The 12391-nt window shown below is 41.6% G+C and overlaps 1 protein-coding gene across 4 annotated transcripts in view; it reads right to left on the bottom strand.

Moving 5' to 3' along the window:
- PRKCQ (protein kinase C theta) overlaps window positions 1–12391 on the bottom strand; it is a 68059-nt gene that overhangs the window by 38396 nt on the left and 17272 nt on the right. The window contains exons 2-6 of one of the 4 annotated variants that reach the window (XM_042793057.1): window positions 9123–9273; window positions 8875–9029; window positions 7594–7719; window positions 2017–2216; window positions 123–183 (exon numbers count right to left, since the gene is read on the bottom strand). In XM_042793057.1, coding sequence (XP_042648991.1) covers window positions 123–183; window positions 2017–2216; window positions 7594–7711 — 379 coding nt within the window. In that variant the 5' untranslated portion in view covers window positions 7712–7719; window positions 8875–9029; window positions 9123–9273. Of the gene's footprint in view, window positions 1–122; window positions 184–2016; window positions 2217–7593; window positions 7720–8874; window positions 9274–12391 lie in introns of those variants that run through there. The other 3 variants (XM_042793058.1, XM_042793060.1, XM_042793059.1) reach the window with 3 other exon arrangements.

Below are 12391 nucleotides of genomic sequence, written 5' to 3'. Positions count from 1 at the left end.
TATGATAGTTCCTATGAATAAATCAGTAATAACATAGGCACTGCTTTCAGTGAAAACACCATGTCTGCCCCACATAACCAGAAATCACATCTATCAATTAATAAAAAAAAAAAATCACTTGCCACTTATTTCCAGGAAGTATCTTGCATTCATCAGCATTCGCCCTTGAGGTTTCAGTTCTAGCTGGTTGAGATAAGTGAAAAACAAGGAAAAAAGACCAGTGTAATCATTAAAAAGTCATTCAAAGAAGCAACAAACATTTCAGATGACTCAAGCTATCTCCTTTTCCTAGTGAGAAATGATGAATACTAATGAACGCTAATTTTTGGGTTGCTCATACCTGTGTGGGGCAACAAGGTGGGATAGGGAGCAACTATAGCAAGAGGAGGCTAGATCACCTCTTATCAAACTCTTGGAGCAGCATAAAAGAAAAGGTAAATGTGACTAAACCACAGAAGCTCTAGGCAGGTTTTTAGACACCAGCTTAGGACCAGAATTATCTATACAGACATTTTGTCGTTCCCAGTGGATCTTGCAAGGAGAAAGCAGGAGCACTCCTAAAAAAATCAGCCAGCTTCAGTCAGGTAATTAAAAGATACTGAAATCTTTTAGAATTGGTTCTGCAAGTCTAACTTCCATTACAGGTAATGTGTAAGTGGTGCTACAAGCTATCTCAGGCATTTTTTGGGCCTTCCCACTGGACCTAGAAATTCTCACCTATATGAACCTCTGTCCATAGGTGCCTTTTTAAATCTGGATCCACTTGCCTAGGAATAAGAAGACCTACATTGAAGGATTTCTTCAGCCTGAGAACCACAGCATTGTCTTCCCCACCCACTTCCAGCACAGCCTGGGCAAGATTACCTGTCTGCCTTCCAGGTGAAACAGTGCCCATGCACAGAAAAGTGAGAAAAATGTTATTGTCTCCCCTCATGACCCTTGCAAAATGTGATATCTGGGACCACCCTCCCTAGGTCATGACTTGTATTGAGGAGTGAGTGGAGAGAAGATTTCAGGAGCTGTTACTAGGCTGGGACACAACAGGACCAGGGTCTCCCAACTCCAACTGACCTCAGGTCTGTGACTCTTGCTGCAAGCAAACAGCACCCCAACCTATGTGTTCCCTCTCCTTCTCACCAGGCTTCTGACTCCAATGGCTTTGAAGCCTGGGGTTGGAATGACGCTGAGCAGAGACTTTTCGTTTTCAATTCAGTCCCCAAGTATCTAAATTCCTTCCAAGTTATGCATTAAATGTGCAAATCGCTACCAAATCTTGCTCTTAGGTCTGCTAAGTGACCAAGGCTTTTTTGACTTTTCTACTCTCTGATTGACCCAAGCAGCTTAGTCTGAGAACTGGCATGAGAAATAAAACAAACAAACAAATCCAGGAAATCAGTTTCTCTCCAAATGTCTTTCCCAGCATAACTACTGAATATTACATGTTAAAGGCTATTATCAAGAGCTTTCTTGCTTTGACTACCAAGGAACACAACCTTACATTTAGCACCCTTATGAAGACTGTTACTTCTAATCTATTCCACTATAACTCCAGTGATTTTAAAGGAGTTTCTCTGACATAACTCTGAAGTCAGGTAGCTGTGAATCAGTTACTTGATATTAGATTAAATTTTTAAAGCTGTTTCCCTAGAGCACATAAAATAATTCACATTTAGCTACTCATATTACCATTTGTCCCCAATGGGTTTCCTAAGTGAAGATTAATACGTGGGCATGGCTCACCTGAACCAGAATCTTTGCTAGCAGAGGGCATCTGTTTTAATATAACAGCAGCAGGTACTATAAATGTGCCATGCTCTTTTTTTTTTTTGGTTGTAAAATGCATGGAAGTCTTTCTTTCAAGTCATACTCAAGTAGACTCAAAGCATTATTCGTTGGCTGGCAGCAAGTTCCAGCTGCCCTGCTGATTACAGTCCCAGTCTGGCATGGACACAAGGCATTCCCCTACCCCACAGCAGGTCCCCATCACGTCCTGCAAGAGGAGCTAGCAATGCTCACCCATATCTCCGTCTTCCCATTGCTCTTTTTGCACCTCTCCGCCAGCACCTTGAGTTCCACCGTAGTCTCTGAAACCATTTCGGCACTTTTGTCCTTGACAACGATGTGCATGACCCTGCCGTTGTTGATATGGGCATCAAAAGTGCTGTTCCAGGGTGGGTACATGGTGGGCTTCTTCTGCACGTACACTTGGCCATTTTCTGTTAACAAGAAGTGGTTTGGACTGGACTTGCTTCTCATCTGCACTAAGGCTACCACTTTACAGTCTCTGAGACAGCTCTGTGTTATTTACCCACTTTAAGGTCTCTCTCCCGGCATGGTGTTTAGTGGACCATGTTAGAGTGTCTTAGGAGGTTAATATGTGAAGTGAAACCTAGGATGGGATTCATCTCACTTAACGTTAGGTGTCTACAACACATATGCCCATATCTGAGCTGTCTGAACATTGGTTCCATTCAGAGCCAATGAAAAGAATACAATAAATATAAATCAATGGAGTTAGGGTGTGTTCATTTGACCAAATACAGACATCTACCTTAAAAAAGATGCTTTCCACCCTCGATTCCATTAGCTCTATTGAGCAGATCTCAAATGTAGACTCTGACACCACAGATACTCACATCTAATCAGGTGAATCTCATCACAGATAACCAGCTACGTGTATCACCTGTCCCACGGCAATGCAAAATAAAACAGGCTTGCTTCAATCCTCCCAAAAGCTTTGTGCACTTTGTGATTAAGGTTTAGCTGGAGCACATTTCCAGTCTGTCGCTACATCTCAGATAACTCCAGGATGTTAGTACATGAACTGTCTTGCAGACCCGCAGCCACGTCCACAGCAGTTTAGAGTTTTCAACCTAGTAAACTTTTCCTGCACCTTTTCCTCATGCATTAATTCCTCTTCCTTCACAGCAGACACATCTTAAAATGGTGAAGAGTATCTCTGAGACTTAACATTAGCTTGCAGAGAGTTATCTCTAGTTAGTTCTTTCTGAAAAGAGTCTCAGCCAGCTTTACGTATTTAATACAGCCCATTTTATTTAATATAGCCCTGTAAAAGACTCGGACACTTATTTAAGGTTAATTCCATTTCACAGTTACTCTCTGCAAATTTTCAACCCATTAAATGCCAAAGTTGGAGGCATAAGAGGATAAAAAGCAGTCATGTGAGCAGCAGACCTGAGACTTCTGTCTCCTAAAGACCCTGCTCCAATTTCCAATAATCCCAGCCTTTCCCTATCCCTACCCAGCTGGAAAAGCACATGTAGTTGATAGCCTGGAATGTGACACGTGCTGGAGAAAATCTTTTCCTAGATGGGAGGACTAATTCAGGTTTCTTCCCTCTACTCAGTTTTGATTTACACAGGTAGGAACTCAGGGATTTCTGAGGCTTGTACCACACCTTCAGGATGGATTAAAATTGGTAAACAAGGTCCAAAGTTATAGAGGCAGGAGAGAAGAAGAAAAGGAAACAGTGACTCCTGATTATGTAATATTCATCTCAAGAAATGAGAGAACGTTTATTGGGGAGAGAACAAATATCAGGGCTGTGAGGTTATAACAAAAATCTCCCTTCACCACCCTGTACACTGGTTTCCTATGAAAGGAGAAACAGCTGCCAGAGCCACTGATGTAAACTATACTCACTAGATAGATTTAGGTTGAGAAAGCTGCTTCCTGAGGAGAAACATGCAGGATCCTGCAACCAATACTGACTTGATGAAATTCACCCCATGACCCAACACCTGGCTCTCGTGAGCCATGTTTGATCATGTTTCGGTCACAAAAACTCAATTTGAGCTGCAGTCTACTCTGCACTGGTCTGCACTGCAAAACTGAGTGGAGATCATTCCTGCAGCCTAAATCACTTCTCATACGTGTCCTGCCCAGTATGACAAGTAGTTGGGCAGCTAAATCTTATGTCCTAATTCAGTTTTGCCAAAGTATAGAGCACCTCAATCTAAGGTAAATCTGTCTCTATCAGTTAAGTGAAGTTGACTTTTCATATATACATATTTAGGTAATTATATACTGAGCTCATTGTCTGTAGGCTTAATTCATTCACACCAGCCTTGCAAATATATATTCAACTCACTCTTTCAACAAAAGCAGATAAAATGAGACATAAAAAAGAGACATAAACTTCCCATCATCAGAGAGAAGAGAGATCTCAGTAAGGACCGTTATTTCTTTGCTACATCAGTGAAACCCCATGGACGTGAAACACAGCACTTACAAAACAAGTGCTTTTGTTTGCATTGCACTCCAAAATATACGGCTTAAATAAACAAACCCTGGAATGTGAATGAACTGGCCAATATATGAGATCAGACAGTCATCCCCGGTGCATCCCCGCTGACGTCTGTGGAATTCTTCCAGGGATTAATCTAACTGGGTTCCTGAAAAATAAAACAGCATCTGTCTTTCCCGGGCAGCAGCTTCCACTGTAGCTGGGGGCGCTTTTTCTGGAGGCTTGCTGAGTTCAAACATGGAGCAGGATTTTTTATGAAGCAAATGTCACCGAGACAGGTGGTATAATGGCACTGGGCCAGGTGGCTTGTGAAGGCAGAAGCCATTTTTAAAGGGCAGATTTTTTTATACCTCAGAGGTGCCTGTGATCTCTGAAATGGTTTTTCATCAGCAACAAATGTCTACTACACTTCTAACTACATGGAGGTGTTTGTTTTCTTTTTTTTTTTTTTTTTTGTTGCTTTGTTTGGCTTTTTTTTTTTGTTTTTTTTTTTTTTTAAAGACTATATCATAAAATATCAGGATCTGTTTTACAAATTGAACAAGTGGAAAAAGCAAAGAGGATGCCCAAGATCTTTCCTGAGCTTTCCTGAAATTTTTTAACGTGGCTTTGTTGTGACACTCCTGTGTCCACAGATGATATGATTACTTACAGACCCCTGGGGACCTCTATCCCAATGAACTATTCATCACAGCTGGTTGACAAGGAACAGCCTTTGGCATGAACCCAAAGTCAGACTTGAAATTCCTTTTTTTGGGAATCAAACACATTTATCATCTACCACTCCTCTGTTTGCAAAAAAACCCAAATGAACAAATCCCACAGATTTCCTCATGCTTTGCTAATGCTACACATGGTATATATCTGATCCATAATAAGATATTGCAAAAGTCAGAGCAGAGTCATCTACCAAACTAGCACAGAGTTCTAGCACAGAGCTTGCAGGGATTTGGGACTAGATCTATCCTGGATTCAGCTCTGGGTTTACGCACACGTCCTGCCCTGCACTCACCACTATATAGCAATCATTTGCCCTGAAGAAATCTTAATGGTCGTGTGTCAGAGCACAAGGCTGGGAGTCAGGATTGTTTGTGTCTCTTACCAGCTGTGCAGATGATCCAATCCTGCTCCTTGGACATGCCACTTTAGCCAAAATTTGCACATCAGGGCACCAGTATAAAGTATTTTTGAATCCCATTACCACCGAGTAGCAAGTGCTTTGTGAAACCCGGGAGATGGAGAGCAAACTATGATCAGTAAAATCACAAAGCAGGGATGCAGCTATTTCAGATATACTCAGCTAATGTTTGTCCTGAGACCTTCATTGCCTTTTGCCTTCTCTAAGCCTGTTTGAGCATGACAGCTCCTCGGGATAGTCATGCTGAGAGCATTTCTGACATTTAGAGTTGGGCTTATCTCACTGAACGTCAGACGTGTCCCTCTGAGTGGACTGTATAAACTGCCCTTGGAGTCAGTGGCGAGCACTGGCTTTTTCTAGGGTGTGATTCATCAAACCTATTACAGATGTCTCCAACCACGGAAATCCTTGTTTATTCCCCTGAGCTGTAATGCAATAGTAGTTGACTTGCTCAGGTGTCATTATCCTTGCAGAAGACTGGAATGGGTGGATCCCACCGTGGCCTCATCTTGGTTTAGTCACCTTAAGGCAAGGTTAGTCATTCTCACATTTAGACATTCCACCAGCAGCAGATTAACACTTCCCAAGGGTGGTTCAACCCACCCTAAGAAGGGAGTCTGAGGTGAATCAATCTCAGGAGGTTCCTGCTGCCATCACTGAACGATGAGAAGTCCTTCTGGCTGCCCCACCATGCTCTGAGCAACAGCTAGATGAGTGCAATTACACCCCAGCAAACATATCTTCTAATAGAAGGATGTCATTTTTCCAATATTCAATCCTCACTAATGGAGGAAAGTTCCCCCAAATACACTTTTTTATTTCTTGTTAATAGAGGTATTATTATTATATATAAAGGAGCACAAAAATTATATCCCTTAGTAAGTACATTTGTGTTAGATGCCAGAAAATACTCTCAGCTCTGTGTAAGACAAATATATGTCTGCTTGGAACAAACTGATTTTATTCACTTTTGAACTGACAGGGACTTCAATGTGAGTTATGGCTTTCAAAGGCCTCATTAAAGCAAACAGCCAAGCCCTGCACAGAGCTAAAATAGGACATATTTTCAGTAAAAAGTGAGATCTTAGAGATATCGTGTCATGCAGCATTTTCTTTCCTTTTGAATTTACCAGTCACCACATCTTCTAGAATAATTTAAAGTATAATTTAAGCCAAGCTAAAGTTCAGTGTGATAAATGCTGACTCTTAAAACAAACAACCAAACAAATATACAAACAACCAACCAAATAAACAAACAAACAAACAATACCCCTAGAGAAATACCGAATTATTTTAAAATTCTAAAATTTCTTTTTTGAAACTACTTTAATATCCTCTGGAGATTACAGTCATGGGAATTCTCAAGGTATAAAAAAGGATTTTTGAGTTGATTTAATTTTTTAAAGACCCATAACAGACAAGATAGGAATTTAGCAAAAATTTAATACAAATAACAGCCAGTATGAGTAATTCCCTAACACTGAAGGTCTTGATCTTCATGATTCTTAAAAAGCATAACTGAAGAACTTTTCATCTTCTCACTGGGACTGTTTTCATGCACAAGGCATATAAGAAATGTTTTCCCAGTGAGGATTCATCAGTGTTGTACGATCAGGAAAATTGTGCAACAATCCATATATCCAGACAGAGAAAACAGCTTAGCAGGAGGTTTCACTTTCAAGCATATTACATTGTACAGCAATTATGCAGATAAATTAACTCTCTCTGCAAGGACTGAGGCTGTTTGAGAGCTAGTTCTTTTTAAATGATGGAAGTTGCTGTACCTGTCAGTTCCCCCAGAAAAATGTGATAAACAAAGCTAGACCTCCCACAATATTTCTAGGACATCCAGATTTCATCTGTCTGGAGTCCAACTGACAAACCCACAACTGCTTATAGAAAAGTGAAACCGAATACAGCTCAGCTCCTCTGCTCTGCCACGTGCTGGGACATGTAGTTCAGTCGATAATAACCTCAAATTGAAGACATAGATTTGCTGGGCATCATCTTAAAATCAGATTGCTTTGCAGGCTATGGCAAACCCAAAGTTGTGCTGTGCTGAGACACAAAAAGTTCTTCACAAACCCTTATAAAGATTTACTAATTCCTACACACCAGAAATGACACAGTTAAGGCACACAAATGTCTTATAAAAGCTTACATGCATATTTAACACCTCCCCACTTACCTGACTCCACGGCTTCTTTAACCATCACAGCACAGTAAGGGTTAATCACTTCTCCCTGGGATGGCAGGTAAGGGCCACTGTCATAGTTGGATAAACCAATACGCAGAAAAGGAGACATGACAAGTCCTGTGTCAAACAAAAGACAGGCAATATTTGGGAAGAGTCTAAAAATTCCCTTGGTTTTAACCAGACTCTTATCTTGGTCAGACAGCGGTACGCTGGCCGTTAGTTATCCATCCAACTGGACACTCTCTAACTTCCTCCACTGTCGAGCAAGATGATGGACTGACCGAGTGCCACTTAACGTGCGTAAGGTAGCATAAGTCAGCTGTCAGCTTAACCATGTAGCTGAACTCATCGCAGGGCTGGGAAGACCCACAACAGCAGCTTTGAGCACTAGTGACTAGACGCCAGCCGTCAGGAACAAGGATGACAATATGCAGATGCCAAATTGGGACTTTCTTGGCTGGGATAACCTCTGCTGTAATTTATGTTGAGTCACGCGTTCAAGAACCCAAATGTTAGGAGACTAGGAAGAGTTTCGGGAATATAAGGCTGTTGGAAGCCTGCAAGCTGAACATGAAACTGTGAAATAGCTGCGGACTATTTATATATAGCATGAAAATGATCTCGGGCATTCAACTGCCTGGGTGCTGACCCATATTCATAAATGAAGCTATAAAGAGAAAATTCAGCTCATATGAACCACACTGTGTAGAAAGTGGAGAAAAAAAAAAAAAAAAGTGGATCTCAGGATAATTTTAAGCAGCTGAAAACAGAAACATAAAATCAAGACGCCAGGAAACACAACAAAGCCTTTGGGTTGGTCTTCTCTATAGGCTCTTTCAGAGCTTCCAGAAAGAAGATTTAGTGAAACCAGGAAACATTTACTGCTGTAGCTGGCGCTCATCATTGTGCCATCTGGGTCCAAGGACTGGGATTTACCACCCAACTTTTGTGTCAGCTTCTGAGCTTGTCATTCCTGGCTCCCCTTCTAGTCAATGTGGAGCAGGAGGAACTTTGAACTCAGCTGCAGATGTCTATGTCTTGGACCATCAAAGTTAAAAGACATGAGTCCTATCACCAGCTGTTACCTGTCAAATATATTGATAACAATATATTGTTCAACTACAAGAGCAAAAAGTTGAATGACTTATGGTGTAGGATGCAGACGAAGTCTCTTCTCCTTTTTACACACAAAGTGCTCTATACCAAGGGCAGCTTCTCTAGCCTCACAGAGAAGAAGATCTAGATTATTTGCTGGCAATGGCATTTTCTTACCTGTAAATAGTATTTTCCTGACAGACAAGTTCAGTCTCTGTCAAGAGGGGCTTCTCTTTTCATTACACTTGTGGACAACATGGAAAGGATTTTCTCAACGGAAAGAATGAGGATAACTGCTCCTCTGGCTGGGCTGACTTTAAAACTTGGACTCTCTGTTCAAGGAGACAGGAGGCAAGACCATCAAGGAAAGAGGAAAACTTGAGAAACCAAGACGTAGCCTTTTGCTTGAGTATCTTCTCTCTTACCCAGCAGTGTGGAGCGATGAGTTTCCATCAGCCCCCTGTGCAAAAGTCTAGGGCGACTGTAAAACTCAAAACAACTGTTAGTGCATGGCCAGGTCGCAGCAGGTTCTTGTTTTGTTTGTGTCCTGGATATGGTGAGATCTTCTCCTTCTTCCTGTTTTATAAAATAAAGACAAACATCCACAGTTAGTACTGGGACTGAAACACCAACTATTCTGGCCTGAATATTCCCAAGTACTGAGCACTCACACTGAAACACCTTCTGATACTTTGGCAAACAGATGGCCCTTGAAGCCAACAGCAGCTATTCTCTGATAGAAATTTCAGCAGGGGAGGCTTCTGATGAGGTTTGTCTAAATTTGTTACCCTACACAAGGCCAATCTATACAATGGACATCATAGCTCTCCTTCCCATTTGAGCTCCTGCATGGGTTAGTTAACAAACAGCCTGAGTTTTCAGCAAAACAGCAAAGACTCATAAACCCTCTTGGATACTGTGCTTAAAAGAGAAGAAGACCATCAGGTTTCTGGGGAAGACAGGATAGGACAGAAAGGAAGAAAATATTCCTATGACTCATGTCTACTGTGTATCCCTAGGAATGCACTGATCATGGGCCACCAGCAGCTATCAGACCTCCTTTGAAGGTCCAAGGACCTCTGCATGTGGCATTGTCCTCAACTGGGAAAACATTAGCACTTTTGCAATTTTACTAAAGCTAGTGGGAAAAGCAAAGCACCACCTGGGGCTGGATGCAGGATATTAGGACAATCCTGTTCTCTGGATGAGCGCAGCATCTCTCTGAAGGGTGTTTCAGAAACACATTAGCCAAATGTCTGATGAACTTGCTCTGGAAAGTCACTTGCATTTAGACATTCAAGCATAGGTAGCTCTGTAAGGAGGGGCAATTATAGGACTGCACAATAGTACAGTGAATGTTTTATGAGTCGTCCATAGCACAAAAAGGCTAAAATTTCTGCCTGGACTGACAGAAGCATAGAAATCCGATCAAATTGAAAAAAAATTTAAAAAAATGGGAAAAAAAAATTAAAAAAATCTCTAACAGGAGGAAATATATGTGTATATCTACCTACCCCTTCTGTTTGATGCAATTATTTAACCAATTCATTTGTTTCAGAAAATAAGAAGCCTACTTAGTCTAAAGACAAAAGGAAAAACAAATCAAAGGGTGTCTGGCAGCAGAAGGGAAATCCAAGTAGTTGAATGTTCTGTCTGTGCAATGTAGCATCAGTGTGGAAAGCTAACAAGTGCCAAAGACTAAGGCCAACAGCCAAAACATCTGCATCATGCCTCTTTATGTGAACAGAGATGTATCTTTGCCCTTACCATGCTCCTTTAATACTTCTCATGACTGCTGGGCAAGAGAAGATTGTGTATCCTCTTCCAAATCCCCATACCTTTGGAATTAAGAACCTATTTTTTCTGACAGAAGCAGAAGGAATTGCAGGGAGGGCTATTAAGCACTGCCTTACCAGGACTGTCAAAATTCACCTTTAAAAACTCAGAGTACTAGCCAGAATTATTAGTCAACATGTTAGGCATCTAAGAACATGAGTGTTGCTAAAGGAAGCCAAAGGATTTTTTGATGACTCCTCAGCACTAAAATGTAGTAACTCTCTTGGTTTGAGTACTAAAGAAACAAAATTAGAGCTAAAAGTTTAAGCCTGGCATTCATCACATTTCAATGAAATCAACGTAGTTACAACACAGAACAGTGAAAGCATCTTGTCATGCTAAATACTCACATCACTGCTCCAAAAATCACTGGTTGGATGTGCTACAAGATACCTGTTCAGATTTGTGGATCTGCTCCCTAAACAGTGATATTTAAAACTTTTCTTAGTCTTAAATGCTGGACACCCCTCCCTTCCCTCCAGTGCAATACTTCATTTTGGCTCTGTGCAATCAAGCACTTCATGAACAGGTTTCCCAGAAAGGTTGTGGAGTCTCTATCCTTGGAGATATTCAAAAGCCTTCTGGACATGGTCCTGGGCAACTGGCTCCAGGTGGCCCTGCTTGAGCAGGAGAGTTGGACAAGATGACTCCAGATGTCCCTTCCAAGCTCAACCAGCCTGTGATTCTGTGAAAACATGAGTGGAACAGATCTTGCATAATCCTAGATGTCTACAGCATCTGTGTCTCCATGTGAAGCAGTTACCTGGGATCCTGAGAGAGGAACAGAGAGAAACTGGCACTCTCAGATCATGAGACAGACCCATTTTAGACCCCTCCATTAGCATGTGATGAGCCTGTTTCTCACCTTTGAGAACAAAGGGGAATGCCTGGGGATGATCTGTTCATACAGGGCACCTCCACTGTAGAGGTCTGGTTTTCGTCAGATTCCTCAAACCATTAAATTTAAAAAATCCCCTGCATTGTATCAGATCTAAAGGACTTGTGCTGGGACTTCACATAAACCAGTCTATGGCGTAAGATGTTCTACAGCCACCAGCAAACAGGCCAGAATTTTCTACCCTGCTGCAAAGCATGTAGGTTTGGCACACCTAGTGTTAGCACTAGCAAGTCAATGGCTGCCCACGTAAGCCTTGCAAAGCCTGGCTAAAAGCTAGCTAAAATCAGAGTTTACTCTTGTACCAGCCTCATGTGAGCACCCTGCACTGGGGTGAATTTCTTCACCCTGTCCAATAAATCAGACAGGTAACTGGTTTCCTGCTTCTCTCTCACTGTCTTTCCTGAAACCACCTTGGCTTTGGCCCAAACATCTGTTTTCCAGGTCATATCTCCAGCATTTGCCACTACAGGACTGTTACTTGGCTTACATCCACAGCCATAAACAATTAGGAAACAACACAACTCAGCTGCAGCAACATCTCACTGTAATAGCAGCAGTATAATTTAACACTAGAAGCAGCTGAAATGGATATGGAGAGCGTCTGCTTAATTTCCCAGCGGAAAGAATACTACAAGGTATCTGAAAACTAAGATGAAATACATCTTTCTATAATGGGCCACCTACAACCTCTCCTCCAATAAAACTCTAAATACAGTGTAATTGGTATTCAGCAATACTGCACCCTGCTTTGCTGGCACAGGGGAGATTTGCCCAATCCGGAGAATAATGCAACATATGGAAATCATTCCCAGATGATATTAGGAAGTAATAAACTCACTAATATCCTTAATCAACTGTAGTTAAGGAGAGAGGAAGAAATGAGCTCCTGCTCCTAGTCAGTGAAGAACTGCATTGAGGACAGCTGCCTTTACAGGGATTTATGGTTTTGTGTTTCACTGA

The sequence above is a fragment of the Tyto alba genome, unplaced genomic scaffold (assembly GCF_018691265.1).
Source record: "Tyto alba isolate M040663 unplaced genomic scaffold, T.alba_DEE_v4.0 Super-Scaffold_2, whole genome shotgun sequence".
NCBI lineage: Eukaryota > Metazoa > Chordata > Aves > Strigiformes > Tytonidae > Tyto > Tyto alba.
This window is presented reverse-complemented; position numbering and strand designations above follow the sequence as displayed.